The sequence below is a fragment of the Macadamia integrifolia genome, unplaced genomic scaffold (genome assembly GCF_013358625.1).
Source record: "Macadamia integrifolia cultivar HAES 741 unplaced genomic scaffold, SCU_Mint_v3 scaffold1727, whole genome shotgun sequence".
In the NCBI taxonomy this organism is placed as follows: Eukaryota; Viridiplantae; Streptophyta; class Magnoliopsida; order Proteales; family Proteaceae; genus Macadamia; species Macadamia integrifolia.
This window is the reverse complement of record NW_024868326.1, coordinates 50,513-66,833: the sequence shown is the minus strand read 5'-3', so window position 1 is coordinate 66,833 and position 16,321 is coordinate 50,513. Positions and strand designations below refer to the sequence as shown.

Sequence of the window (16,321 nt, the reverse complement as noted above, 5' to 3'; positions counted from 1 at the left end):
CCCCCAAAAAAAAAAAAATTTGGGAAGAAATCATCTTAACCATCTATTTGATTTGTATGTCTGTTGAACCCTCCAAACATATAATTTAATCTTGTAACTCTTGTTATAGGAATTTTGTTGTTAAAGCACATAAAGTAATCAAGAAAACACTTATAATAACAGCTGAATTAAGATTCGCTTAGTATACTTTGTCTATAATATACTAGTCAACAAATTAAATAAGGGTTTTCTTTACCATCACTATGCCTATTGAAGAAACATTTCTTCACTATTTGCTATGTGGTAGTACATGGATTAGTTAGCATTTCATTGGTACAATTTCAATTTAAAATGAGTGGAGAAAATAGCTAAAATTATATAAGATGTCACTTTGTATTTATGTTCATCTTTATTTAATGGTATTTTGGTAATTTTACTAAATTTTGAATCAAAGTTTAAGCAATTTTTCTTACTTATTATGGACTAAATTTGACCATTGAAATATATGTGGGATCTTCTACCACATAAACTGATCCATGCACTGTCAAGTGATAAATAGTGAATCATAATATTTCACTAGGCATAATGACACCTAGAATGATCCATCGAATAATCGTAAGAATGTAATAAAGTTTAGAATTCTTAAAGGTATCTGTAATTCTTTCACGGCTACGTCTAGAGATACTCATCTCCATTTATAATTTTAACCTCTATAATGTTTTAAGAATAGCTATGGGGAAGGTTTTAATATTTCATGCATTCTAAAAATATAAAAGTTAAGCATTGGACTTTTATACAAATTTAGAGATTTTGAAGACACATTTAGAAAGGCCTTCCTTCATGGCCTTAGTATGTGCCACCAAGTAGATTGTACGATGCCCAAATTTTATGGGCCGGTAAAATTCAATTGCCTTTGCTTATAAATAAATTTTGAAAATATTAACTTTTGAAAATTAATTAAAATAATAAAACATTAAAAAAATTGAAAACAAATGGTAGCTACAAATGCAAGGGTACATATCTGTATTTTCTTTTGTTTATAAAAAAAAAAAAGGGTAAAAGACTCCCAATATATCAACTCAAAGTCAAAATTGTACATCTCCGGCTTAAACACTGTAGCTTGCCCCCTAGGAATTGTCCTAAACATCCCCTATTGGATGGGGTTGTTTTTCCCAATCCTCCCTTCGCCTAAAACTGCATGCGAGGCCAGAGGAAACATATTCTCAAAGAAAAATATCAATACATGAAAATTTATGAGATTAACTATGGACAAAAAATGACACTATCACATCATCCTTTGTAGTGACATAAAAAGGGGACCATAGAAGTTGCATTTATGGATGGATTTTAATTTTATAGACATTATTGATCTCACAAGTTGGTCACTGCTTTACGTAAACACGACAGATGGAATGTTTGACGTTTAAAAACCCATAAAATAGGGAGACTAAAAGAAATATGAAAAAGCTTTCCCAAGAAGTTGAGTGTAATTTTCCTTTTACATAAGATTTTTTTTTTCTCTCCTATTTTGAATATATATATATATATATATTTATAGATCCATATAAATGATACGCTTTTTCGAGATAATCATTGGTGTGACATGCAGATTCTTTCTCACATATACAAATCAGGTTATATCTTTGAGTATATTAACTCATGATAGAAACTTCGAGAATAAGAAACTTACCGTGTAATAATATACATTCTAAGCATAAATTCGTATAAGAGAATTTGTGTGCATAAAATTTTAATTGATATAAGAATTTATGTGCATAAAATTTACAAATACATACAAAAAAAGTTTTTTTTTTATTTTAATTTTTTATATGGCAAATTATTCTCAAATATATTTGATATAAGGTCATGGATACAAGATCCAGGGTGGACCTCCACACAGCGAGAAGGTTGCTCCATTGAGACCTAGCTAATGATTTCAGATTTCTTGAAGTGAGGGTAATGATTATTGAACGGTTATTCTCTGTAGTGAGTGCAGCCATGCAATGGACATCGAATGATCAAGAGCATCTAGACACGTATCTTGGGGTGGTCTTGATCATCTGATGCTCACCGCATAACTGCACTCACTGCAAAAAATGTTTTCTCACACGACTATGACCCTCTCTAATGGTGAGAACCTTCTACACTAAGTATGCCGCTTTTTATATACATAGGTAAGGGATGACGCAAAGGTTGGGATCCACAGATGTTACTAGTATCCCACCTTACAAGCCTTGGGGTAGACTCCAAGGAAGACGAGACGAAGTATCACTCGGATGAAAAGGTCCGTGATCTTAATTCGAATTTTGATTTAATTAATCTCTAATTAATTAAATGATTAGGACTTCTGCCTTTTCTATGACAGCGATGTGCTAATGAGTCCACCACCAATCAGCTGTCTCCTATGGCTCTTCTGGAATTGCAAATTGACGTCATTTTTCACGACCGTCGTCCGTCACATCCTTGGACATCACTGCTTACGCAAGTTTAGCTCTTTCAATAAATTGCCACAACTTTACATTGCTCAGAGAAGCTATCTTCCCTAATTCTGGATGTATAGTTTAAACTTTTGGTTCCTTCTCTAATCTATCTAGCAAGGTTTGTCAATCGGCTGGTTTGGATTGATTTTGATTCAGTTTATTGTTTTATATGAGAATGAGTGAAATCAAATCATAATTATTTTAAGATAAAACAATTTCGGTTTGATTTAGATGATTTCGATTTTTCTTATCACTTTGAGATCGATTTGCTTTTGGTTTTCCATTTAACTGTATTCAAATTATGAAGAAAATGTGTTTTAATGATGTGCTTGATTCATGTCAGGTTCTATTACAAATCCATCATTTTACCCGAAAGGGGTTGCTCTTTTGATAAAGATCAACACCTCAATGTTTAGAGATTATGAGTTCAACCCTATTTGGTGTCTTACTCTCTTTGGCGCCTACTCCACTTGGGATAAGGTTATGTTTGTTGTTGTTGTTGTACAACTGAAGTGTAGGATTCAACACCTATCTAGGGTCATTAAAAATCCTATTCTTTAAGGGTTGAAATCGTCTGCAATTCCGATCTGGTACAATTCCATGAAATACCACCTTCAGGGGGTGACACGTGTATTGATACCAATGCAATGGTCCAGACCTGATTTAAATGACTCTTCATTGATTTAAGGTTTTATTAGTTGTACCAGATCTGGATCATTGCATTGGTATTAATACACGTGTCACCCCCTGAAGGTGGTATTTCAAGGAATTGTACCAGATACGAATTGCAGACGATTTTTTTCCATTCTTTAAAGTTGATAATACCCCTAAGTCTTCTTTGATACCCTTTCAACACCACCATACACCTCACCCAAAGGAATCCATGGTTGAAGGAAAACTATCCCCATTAATTAAAGTCATTATTTGATGAAAAGGAGAGAGAGAGAGAGAGAGAGAGAGAGAGAGAGAGAGAGTACGTGTTTGCATGCATGAGAAAATTTTCTTACACACTAAAGGGTATGCATCACCGATCCAAAAAACTAAAGTTTGTATGTGTATGAATGCATGAGAATGTTTTCTTGCACACAAAACATCACCAATCCAAAAATCTAGACACTAAGAAGGAGAGGAGAAAGAAGCTCAATAAACCTATGCTATGCATATCTTCAATACTTTCTAATTAGCATCGTCTGAATGCTTCTCTCAAGAAATTTCAGTGGTTGAAGGAAAATCATCCCTATTAATTGACGTCATTATTTTGATGAAAAGAGAGAGAAAAAGGAGTATTACCAAAATGTTACTTTTACCATTGTAACCAACACTTTTATCATTGATGTTTTGAGTTACATCTAATGGCAACAAAGACAAGAATCTCTTCTTTGATAATAAAGATATACTTTTTTTTTTTAACATTTATATGTCTTAATCTCTTTCTTCTTCATATGAAATGACCAAGTCATTCTTCAATAATATATATTACCATTTTATCGTACCTCATTAACGTGTTTTTCATTGATTTAGTTCAAAGTTCAGACTTCAGATCTTCCATCCAAAAAAATAAATAAATAAATAAAAAGTTCAGATAGCCTTATCCCTTTTAATTTTTTTATTCTTTTGAGTTATTCTTATTTTTAGAAGAAAAAAAAAAAAAACCCCACATAATTTTTGTTATTTTTAGAAGAAAAAAAATCCCATAATTATGTACTACTAGAATTCACCTACAATTGGGGAATGTATTGAATGGTGGCTAATTTTCCTATATCATCTGGGGACGGTTCCCACAATATGAGTGCATTGAACTTACACTCAAAACTTAATAAGGTTGGTGTGGATTTGTGTTTAGGTACAAAAGACAAAGAAGTTGAGTTCATGTGAAAAATATTTATATTGTATAACACAAGAAAATACATATAATTATATCTCGAGATTAGGTGTACAAAGAATTTTCCACGGCAGCATTGTTAGAAATTTAAAGGACTCCACATATAATTATCCACGCCATTCTCATGCTCTAATTAGTAATTAGTGCTAAATTGACAAGATTCCCAAGTGGGAGAGTGGGACTGCTGTTCATTAGGTTCCTTTTTGTCCAGCAAAGAGCTGTCTATGCTTTTAGTCTCATAGAAAATGATTTTTAGGTTTTTTTTTTAACTTAGTTGAACACATGTATTTCAATTGGATTTATTTATTACACATGGAGGCAAACCTACTTAAGGAACATTGTTCTGCTCTTCATAAGCAACCTTTAGGTTAGGCTACAGTATATCACATCTTGGTTTTTCTCAATGTGGAGTGTAATTTAACTGTTTTAATTTCTGATATTTTTTTTTTGTTAAAAGTTCAAAAATTTTATTGAGAAGAAAGGAAAAAAAGAAAAACAAAATTACAATGATTGTAGTTAGTATACTTATAAGGGATATGCATGATGCACCAACTAGTTTTATTGCTATTACTTCTACAAATCTTCATCTCAACTAATGTCACATATGGCTTTTTTTTTTTTGATAGGGAGGTGCTAGTTCAAGGGCTACTAGGCCAGGCAAGACCCACTAAAGGACCACATTGAGATCGGCAAAGGAAGCCAGCAAGGTGTCCAATGGGCGACATTTACTGCAATATTACAACTACTACTACTATTTCTTAAAGAAAGTTGAAGGTAAAAGGGTCGAACCAGCAACCTTCTCTAGACTTATGCTAGAACCCAACTACCTAGCTGCTTGTCACATTTGATATGCTAAGATATATAAACTATGCATTAACCAATTCTACCATTCCAAAGTGTAAGTGCTTTTGATAATCTTGATTGCTAATTGCATAGTGGTAAAAGCTGAGACCACCATAACTTTCTCCATTTATCCAAAACATAATTGAGTAATTTTGCTTGATAAAATATCCTCATTATCTAATATTGGTTGTGGAATTGTTTGCCAGTCTAGTGGGTTTAGGAAAATTCTTGACTTTGCAATCTATATCTGTCATACCGAAAGTTGGATAGACTTAAATACACAGGTTGACCTACAGTCCCTTTCTTACTTTACAAGTTTAAGTCTAAACAGAGTTTACAATTGGCAAATTAGAATTTGGATCTATAACTGAATTTGGATATGAAATTTGATATAAATCCTATATTTTCCTTTTTTTTCTTTTTTCTTTTTCTTTTTTTGATTACCCCTGATCATTTGTTGTGAACTTGTGAGTATAAATTGGTCTATTGGTTAGATTTTAATGTTGTAATACTTTGAATTAGGAAGATATGGAGCATATGAACTGGCTTTTTCTATAGGTAGGCCCCAAGAAAAGTTGAACTCATGAACCGAATTTTAATTATAACCTAATATATTTTATAGGTAAGATCATGGGATATGATAAAAAGATATAAATTAAGGTGCTCTCAACATTTCTTTTGCCAATTCCCATAAAGAAATCATTTCAACCATCTATTTTATTTCTATGCATGTTAAACCATCTAAATATTAATCCTTTCTTTTAACTCTAAATAGAAATTTTGTTGTTAAAGAACATAAAGTAGCCAAGAAAACACTTACGGTAACAGCCGAATTGAGAATCACTGGTGTATTTTGCCTGGCGTACTACTTAACAATTAAATAAAGGTTTTCTTTACCGTCTTTATGTCTAGTGAAGTAACGCTTCTTCATTGTTTGCGATATATTAGTATGTGGATTAGTTTATGTGATAGAGGACCATGAAAACATCTCATTGCTACAATTTCAGTTTAAAATGAGTGGAGAAAATAGTTAAAAGAAATACAAAATATGTCATTTTGAATTTTATATTTATCTCCATTTGGTGCCATTTTGATAATTTTACTAAACTTTGAATCAAAGTTTGAGCAACTTTCCTTACTTATTATGGGCTAAATTTGGCCATTGAAATATATGTGGGATCTTCTTTCACATGACCTAACTCATGTATTGTCAAGTGATAAATAGTGAAACATAATATTTCACTAGGCATAGTAACACCTAGATAGATCCAACAAATAATCATATATAAGAATATAATAAAGCTTATTCTTGAAGGTATCTGTAATTCTTTCACTGTTACGTCTAGAGATATTCATCTCCATTTATAATTTTAATCTCTATAATGTTTTAAGAAAAGGAAAGGCTACAAGGAAGGTTTTAATATTTCATGCATTCTAAAAATATAAAAGTTAAGCATTGGACTTTTTACAAACACATTTAGAAAGGCCTTCCTTCATGGCCTTATTATTTGCCACCAGGTATATTGTATGATGCCCAAATTTTATGGGCCGGTAAAATTCAATTGCCCTTGTTTATAAATAGATTTTGAAAATATTAATCTTTGAAAATTAATTAAAATAATAAAACATTAAAAAAAAAAAAAAGTAGCTACAAATGCAAGGGTACATATCTGTATTTTCTTTTGTTTAAAGAAAAAAAAAAGGGTAAAAGACTCCCAAAATATCAACTCAAAGTCAAAATTGTACATATCCGACTTAAAACACTGTAGCTTGCCTCTTAGGAATTGTCCTAAACATGCCCTATTAGATGGGGTTGTCTTTCCTAATCCTCCCCTTCGCCCGAAACTACATGCGAGGTCGGAGGAAATGTACTCTTAAAGAAAAATGTTAATACATGAAAATTTATGAGATTAATTGTGAATATAAAATCACACTATCACATCGTCCTTTTAGGTGACATAAAAAGGGTACCATAGAGGAAACCCTCACATCCATAAAAATAATATTTTGCATTTTATGGATGGATTTTAATTTTATAGACATTACTGATCTCACAAGTGGATCACTGCTTTATGTAAACACGACAAATGGAAAACCCATAAAATATGGAGACTAAAAAAAAAAAAAAAAATGGAAAAAGTTTTCCCACGATGTTAGAGTGTAATTTTCCTTTTACATAGGATTTTTTTCTCTCCTATTTTGAATATATATGTACCCATATAAATAATACGTTTTTCCAGGATAATCTTCGGTGTGACATGTAGTTTCTTTCTCACACATACAAATTAGGCTATATCTTTGACTACGTTAACTCATGGTAGAAACTTTGAGAATAAGAAAAATACCATGTAATAATATACATTCTAAGCATAAATTCGTATAAGAATTTGTGTGCATAAGAATTTATGTGCATAAAATTTACATATACATACAAAAAGTTTCTTTTTAGTATATTTTAATTTTTTACTTAGTCTGTGTTTGGTAACGTTTCTGGAACAAAAACGATGTTTCCTTTGAAAAACGTAAATTTCAGTTTCTGTGTCAAAATGCCATTTTTTTTTCTTTTGAGTGAAACGGGAACGACGGAACTACCTTTTGTCGTTCCGTCAATCCACGTTTCGAGCGGTTTTTTTTTTTTCACTTTTTGTTAAAAAAAAAAGAAAGAAAAAACACACCATAAAATGCACCAAAGGCTTTATTCCATTTTTTTCGTTTTATGGGAATAAAAAAAATTCAGAAACATTTTTTTGAAATATTACCAAACGCAACCTTAGTAAATTATTCTGAAATATATTTGATATAAGCTCATGGATACAAGATTTAGGGTGGATCTCAACATAAGGAGAAGGTTGCTCCATTGAGACCTAACTAATGATTTCGAATTCCTTAAAGTACGGGTAACCATTATGACCCTCTCCAATGGGAAGAAGCTGGTGCACTTAATACGCTGTTTTTGTTATATACATAGGTAAGAGATGACGCAAAGGTTGGGATCCACAGTTGTTACTAGTATCCCACCACCCATTACAAGCCTTGGGGCAGACTCCAAGGAAGACAAGACGAAGAATCACCTGGATGAAAAGGTCCAAGACCTTAATTCGAATTTTGACTTAATTAATCTTTAATTAATTAAATGATTAGGACTTCGGCCTTTTTTATGACAACGATGTGCTAATGAGTCCACCACCAATCAGCCGTCTCCTACGGCTCATCTGGGCTTGCAAATTGACGTCATTCCTCACGACCGCCGTCCGTCACATCCTTGCAAGTTTAGCTCTTTCAATAAATTGCCACAACTTTCCATTGCTCAGAGAAGCTATCTTCCCTAATTCTAGATGGATTGTTTAAACTTTTGGTTCTTTCTCTAATTCATCTAGCTAGGGTTGTCAATCGGTTGGTTTAGGTTGATTTTGATTTAGTTTTATTGATTTTATATGGGAATGAATGAAATCAAAACATAAATCTTTTAAGATGCAACAATTTCGATTTGATTTTGATTTGATTTCTAGTTTTCTTATCACTTTGATCTTGATTTGCTTTGGTTTTCCATGTAACTGTCTTCAAAAGTATGAAAAAAAATGTGTTTTTATGTTGTGCTTGATTCATGCCAGGTTCTATTACAAATCCACTATTTTAACTGAAAAGGGTTGTTCAGTTCGCAAAGATCAACACCTCAATGCAAAGCGCTTATGAATTCAACTCTCCATGGGCTTAACTATTAAAGAATTTTTTTTTTCTTTTGTGTGTGTGTGAATTTTGGGTTTTGGGTTGGTATCGGTTTTTTATTGGTTATAGCAATTTTTGTCTGATTTTTTTAAGTTTGGTTTGGTGTCCTATTGTTTCAATGTGGTCCAATTTGGTTTCGATCTCAGAAAATCTCACCCCGAAACATGATCCAATAAGCTCATAACGGTGTCAATTTGATTCAATTTCAATATTAGTTCTTTAGAAGATATCATTATTGGGTCGCATTGTCCTTGCACCAGCATGGGAACCAATAAGGGGCATCAACATGAATGGAATTTTTCATTTCACAGAGGGTGGGCATAGTAATTTCATGTACTCCTGTGTCAAGGATCGAGCAGCTTTCTTTTTTTCCTTTCTTACAATAAATGTGTCAAATTAAAAATTTGTAGACATACTATTTACATTATCACTTATAAGTTTATGAAAGTATGAAAATTGGTTGAATTTAGGTTGGGAAATGTGAAAGAACTTCATTTTAACCATAAAAAATAAATGATTGAGTTTTCCTACACCACTTGTGAATGGATTCCCATTCTTCGCGGGGCTTTAGATGGGTGCAGGAGGTTATTGCGAGGGCATTTAGGGAGAAGTACTAAAATCAAATAAAGGTTCGCAAACCCTAGGATGGTGTGATGAGCCTTCTCACACCATGAAGGGCAACTTTCTCTAAAAGCAAATGTCTAGGAGTTCTAGCTGCTCGTGTTATACAAGGAAATGGAACTTAAAATTTGACATGTTGTTCCAAGGGGTAACCTTCGTCATCAACATTTTTTTGCCCGAGTACAATCTTCCAATTGGTTAAAAAATGGTGCACTATGGCAGCAATGATATTATAAGAAGTTTCTATACTCTTCCAATTGGTAAAAAAAAAAAGGATGGACTATGGCAACAAGGATACTATAGGAAGTTTCTATTACAAAAAGAAAACATGTGCCACCCTTGTGCAAATCCCAATAGTACAACCCATAGTAACACTCTCTCTCCTATTCCGACAATGTGGGTCTCATGTAGACCCTATATAATTATATCATTCTTCACATGCTCGTAGGTGTTGTGTGCAGATTCCATTTTACACGGGCAGGGAAATTCTCCCCCTATCTTATATTTGGGTAGAAGCTCTCTAAGCCTAAGGTGTATGCTATGTTTTTTCACATTTATTATTATACAAATTTTTTTTTTAAATAACAAAAAAATGATGATTAAAAAATTAATATGAAGGATAGAGAGTATCATGCTTGTTCAAAGAACCTTCTCCCCTTACGTTTTGTTATTTTAATTTAGAATTTTTTTTACCCGACAACCATCCCATAGCCTTTTTTAAGTATAATGGACTATTTAATTTGGGCTACTATGCATGTTTGAACATCGAATGGTTTAAGGATGCATGACATTGAGGTGTTGAGAAGTTTTTATACTCTTCCAATTAGTTAAAAATGGATGCACTATGGCAACAAAGATAATATAGGAAGTTTCTATTAATTCAGAAAAAAGAAAGCATGTGCCACCCTTGTGCAAATCCCAATAGTTGAGCCCATAGTAATACAGCTCTCAAAGCCTAAGGCGCATGCTATGTCTTTTCACATTTATTATTATACTAATTTTTTTTTATATAACAAAAATGAAGATTAAAATAAAAAATGAAGGATAAAGAGTATACTGCTTGTTCAAAGAACTTTCTCCCATTATATTTTGTTATTTCAATTTAGAATTTTTTTTTTCTAAGACAACCATCCTATAGCCTTTTTAAGTATAATGACTATTTAATTTGAGCTACCATGCATGTTTGAACATCGAATGGTTTGAGGACGCATAGCATACTTTAGTTTTATGCCTCTACCTTCTAGTGGTGGATGAAAGGAAAATAATAAACGCATTGGCAGTGGTATATGTCCTTTGACTCACTCACTCTCTCTCTCTCTCTCTCTCTCTTCCTGAATACATGGACATCTTGTATACAAATCTTGGGGCATTTCCTTTCATGCATTTATTGGCTTAGAATAAGAGATGCCAATATACGTAGGCAAAGCATAAATCTCTCTCTACCTTCGCAATCTTACAATAGAAGAAAGGAAAAAAAATGTGTGTGCCCATATCTCCTAGTCCCTATTTTATTACTTAAAGTTGAAGGAAGTAGAGAGGAAATGGTCTTGCTCTGGCACTAGAAAAAAGAATTGGTCATGTCTTTCATGTCACTTGACCACCTTGACATTTTTTTTAAGAACCACCCAATCAAATGGGAAAGTCATTTATCTCAACAAATACCAAATAAATTATGGCTTTCTCCATTTATGCTAAATGTCATAGAGCATTTAAAATTTTGGATGGATAATAGAGTATTTAAAAGTGTGCGAACCTGTGGCGTAACGATTAAGATGTACAACTACATGTGGTCACATGTCCAAAACTCGCAAATATAGTTGTTACCAAATGGTTAGAATTTAACGTTACAGTTAAAATGAACAAGAAACACACATACTAGTGTTAATAACCCTATATGCTTATGATGCTTTGGTGCCGAAGAGGAGCAACGCAACCGCAGTTTAGTATATTTAATAAATGCTTCTCCTTTTTGTATAACTAATTAAAGATAAAGTTTTCATACAACTGAAGTGTAGGATTCAGCACCTATCTTGGGTCATTAAAACTCCTATTCTCCAAAGTTGATAATACCCCCAAGTCTTCTCTATACACTCTCAACGTCACCAAACACCTCACCCAAGGGAATCCGTGGTTGAAGGAAAACTATCCCCATTAATTGAAGTCATTATTTGATGAGAGAGAGAGAGAGAGAGAGAGAGAGAGAGAGACTATATGTATACACGCATGAGAAAATTTTCTTACACACAAAAGGGTATGCATCACCGATCCATGTATGTGTATGCATGCATGAGAATGTTTTCTTACACACAAAACATCACCAATCCAAAAATCTAAACACTAAGAAGGAGAGGAGAAAGAAGCTTAATAAACCAATGCTATGCATATCTCCAATACGCTCTAATTAGCACCTGTCTGAATGCCTCTCTCAAGAAATTTCGTGGTTGAAGGAAAATCATCCTCATTAATTGATGTCATTATTTTGATGAAAAGAGAGATAAAAAAGAGTGTTACTAAAATGTTATTTTTACCATTGTAACGCTTTTATCATTGATATTTTGAGTTACATCTAATGGCAACAAAGACAAGAATCTCTCATTTGATAATGAAGATAAATTTTTTTTTTTTTATTTGTCTTAATCTCTTTCCTCTTCATATGAAAATGACAAAGTTATTCTTCAATAATATATATTACCATTTTATTGTACTTCATTAATGCGTTTCTCGTTGATTTAGTTCAAAGTTCAGACTTCAGATCTTCCAAAAACAAAAAGTCAGAAAGCCTTAACCCTTTTAATTTTTTTATTCTTTTGAGTATTTTAAAAAAAAAAACCCATATATTTTTTGTTATATTTAGAAAGAAAAAAAATCCCATAATTTTGTACTCCTAGAATTCACCTGCAATTGGGGAATGTATTGTCTCGGGACACGTTTTCAATCCATCCGCTAGAACCCTCGCCTATATAAACGCCTCATCCCACCTTCCTTCCTTCCTGGAAAAGCTTCCACCCCTCACTTGCCAGTCACCACCAGCACCTGATGGCACTTGTTAGAGGACGCCGTAACCTCAACCTCCGCCTCCCCTTGCGGGACTCCACCGACTACCGTACTTTTTTCCCCTTCCCACTCCCGCTCACTTCATACTCCTACGCCACCATAAACGCCGGCGCTGCCCCCTCCACCCAAGAAGTCGACCGCCTCTCCGACCTCGAGAAACTCAAAGTTCTCGGCCACGGTAACGGCGGCACAGTCTACGAAGTTCGACACAAACACACCTCCGCCATCTACGCCCTAAAAGTCGTCCGCGCCGATTGCGACACTACCGTCCGCCGTCAGATCTTCCGTGAGATACAGATCCTCCGCCGTACGGACTCCCCCTACACCGTCCGATGCCACGGAATTTTTGAAAAACCGTCCGGCGATATTGCGATCGTCATGGAATACATGGACGCCGGTACACTCGAGACTCTCCTCAAATCCCATGGAACCCTCTCCGAACCATCACTCTCCACCATTGCTCGACAAGTCCTCAACGGTCTTCACTACTTACACTCTCAGAAAATCGTCCACAGAGACATCAAACCCGCGAATCTGCTTGTGAATCAGAAGATGGAAGTCAAAATTGCAGACTTCGGGGTCAGCAGAATCATGTGCCGGATGCTCGAACCCTGTGATTCTTATGTGGGTACCTGTGCTTACATGAGCCCTGAGAGGTTCAATCCAGACAGCTATGGTTCTAATTACGACGGTTATGCCGCCGATATCTGGAGTTTGGGGCTGACGCTAATGGAGCTTTACCTAGGTCACTTCCCCTTCTTGCGTCCTGAGCAAAGACCCGATTGGGCTACGCTAATGTGTGCTATATGTTTCGGAGAACCACCAAGTTTGCCGGAAAATGCTTCAGACGAGTTTCGGAGCTTCATCAATTGTTGTCTGCAGAAGGATTCGACTAAGAGATGGACCGTTTCGCAACTTTTATCACACCCCTTTGTTGCTAAAGATCAGGAATTTGAAAATTAATCAGAAATTAAATCCTCCTAATCGTCGCCGATTTTGGGAATCTCCGGCGACGATACCTGTACATATTATGCGGGGATCTTTTCTGGTTTCTGGATTAGGGTGTACAGTTTCATTTCCTTTTTCAGAATAAAAATTCAATTTATTCCAATTTTATTAACCATGGGATTGGTATAATACGATGGTGGAACCTAATCCGACGCTCAAAAATACACCTGAATCTGAGCTGGTCGTGCCGTCGTGGTTCGGCGGCGATGACTTGAGGCGTGACTTCTTCCGGCGACTGGACCAATGACCGAGAGACTGGATTTTTCAAAACTTGGAGTACAAGAGAAGTGAATGACTGGAAGGACCTTAGTTGCAAAATGCTGTCTCGCACGCTATTGTCAGTTGACGGTGGGGTATTTTTGACATTTAATATATGCAAAATCCAATTTAGATGAACTCATCGTGAATGGGACACGTGCTCCATTGCCCAAGTAAGGGCAATTTCCATGAAGTGATCTAGTGTGAAGCAGGGCTTTGTTTTATACTGCATCTATCTTCCAAGTATGGAGTACCCTAGTTTCTGAGTATGGAAAGTTACAAGAAGATTCCCAAAGATAGGATGGGAAGTTATAAGAAGATTCCTAAACAAGGGATATTCATTGGCTGATTGGACTTATTAGTTGACATTTTGCATATCATTTTTCAACTTATAGAGAAGTCAACAAATCAAGCGGACTGGATCGGCTGATTGGGCAGGACCATGGGTCCACTTGGCTGATATCCTGCTTTTCCATTGACATTTTACATAGCATTTTTTAACTGACTACAGACAACAAATCATACGTACTACTTGCTCTAACATAATGTGTTGCTTGTTCCACAAAGAGCCATAGGGTTGATATTGATACTCTCTCTCCTCTGACAAAATATGAATCTGTCTCTCACCCTTTGCATGAAGAAAATTCTTGTCTCATTACTTAGTATGCCCCATTATCATTCATTTGTCCTATGGAATTGTTGCTTGTCATATGAGAGTTTTGATCCGGGGTTATGATCAGTAACATGGAGCACCATTTTTTTATTACTCTAAATAGAAGGTCTCTATATTAAGAGAGTGGTTGTTCTCTGCAATGAGTGTAGTGATGCAGTGAGCATCGGATGGTTGAGAGCATTCGGATTAACGTTCCAATGTCCACTCGGCCATTCGATGCTCACTGCATTACTGCACTCACTGGGGAGAATGTTTTTGCATGCTAAGATCGGTTTTGATTGGCTAAATCCAAGTTAGTTTTAATTGAAGTTAATATAGTAGGGTCGTTTAATCCCAGCTTTTCTCAAGTTGGCAATTAATTATGTAGATAAGGTTTTGAAAAAAACTAGTGGTGTGACAATGAGGTTGAGGATAAGTTCACAAGGGAAGGCAACATATCAACCTCTAAGAAAGAAGCATGAACGTGAGTACACATCACATTCTAAAGACAAGTTGCTTGTAATTATGGTGAAATGTGAGATTGGCCTATAGGGTTAGGTTAATTGAAGTGGTGGGGATTAAACCAAACATTATATTGTAATCTTTTCTTGATTTAGTGATTAGACCCGACATAAGGATGTGAAGTCTTGAACCCTTTGTCCTTGTTGCTAGACATGGAAAGTTAAAATGTCAATAAAGGTATATTATTGTATTCATTAGACGACAATTTTGGAAACCTCATTATTTAATTAAGGATTTATGTTTGAGAATTGCTTAATGACAGTTTTCATGTTAAGCAAGCATCTTTAATGCTGTTTATAGTAAAAAAACTACTCCATCATGATTGCAATTAGTGAGCCCTTATGTTCATTAAAAATGTGCCAATTTGAGGTTTTTTTTTTTTTTTTTTTTTTAATAAGTAAAATTTTTATTTTATATTTGACAAAAAGAACTTTGCCCATTTTCAACCCACGCTCAGACACATTGGGAAGTGCGGGTGGGTTATGAAAAGACACCTTGTTATTGTTCCTACCTTTGCCTCCACTCTCTAATGTGTCTTGTCGCGGGAGCGCCCTTTTCATTTATAAGCAAGCCTCTCAAACTTGTACTATAATAATTAAGTAGAGTACTTCAAGCATGCTTACCTCCACCTAAAGGCGTCAATTGGTTAGAATGGCCTGGATTCCATCGGTTCAAATCAGTTTTTGCATGTACGATTCTAAATTAAAGATGAAACAGTTCAGGTGAGAATGATATTTGGTAATGGTTCAGTTTGATTATATATACATAGGGTTTTGTTCATTTAGCCATTGAGATGTATGTAAGATCCTTTATTACATGGACTATAACCTATGTACTATCAAGTGGCAAATAGTCAAGTGTTAAATTTTCATCGTTTTTGTCCAATCTTCAATCTGGACGAAGAATTTGATTCTACTGTCGAAGAGGAAGAGAAAAGCCTATTCCACCAACTACTATTTCTCAACTTTAAGGATATTTCATACTTCTTCCAACTGGAAAAAAATCGTCTGCAATTCCAATCTCGTACAATTCCGTGCAATATCATTTTCAGGCGGTGACACGTGTATTGGTACCAATACAATGGCCCAGATCTGATTTAAATGTCTTTTCACTGATTTAATGTTTTATTAATTGTACCAGATCTGGGCCATTGTATTGGTATCAATACACGTGCCACCGTCTGAAGGTGGTATTGCACGGAATTGTACAAGATCGAAATTGCAGACGATTTCAACCCCTTCCACCTATGGTAAGGAGCAAAGGAAAGCTTAAGAACTAAATGATTTTTTATCTAGT

The 16,321-nt window shown here is 34.7% G+C and overlaps 1 protein-coding gene across 1 annotated transcript; it reads left to right on the top strand.

Annotated features, from left to right (window-relative positions):
* Positions 1-12,535: 12,535 nt before the first annotated feature.
* On the top strand, positions 12,536-13,696 carry LOC122064717 (mitogen-activated protein kinase kinase 9-like). Its single transcript, XM_042628475.1, has one exon. The coding sequence runs from the start codon at positions 12,568-12,570 to the stop codon at positions 13,546-13,548; it is 981 nt and encodes a 326-aa protein (XP_042484409.1). The 5' UTR covers positions 12,536-12,567; the 3' UTR covers positions 13,549-13,696.
* Positions 13,697-16,321: the final 2,625 nt, after the last annotated feature.

What these genes read in the sequence shown, in the direction of transcription:
- LOC122064717 (XM_042628475.1), top strand. Translation starts at nt 12,568, where the DNA reads ATGGCACTTGTTAGAGGACGCCGTAACCTCAACCTCCGCCTCCCCTTG.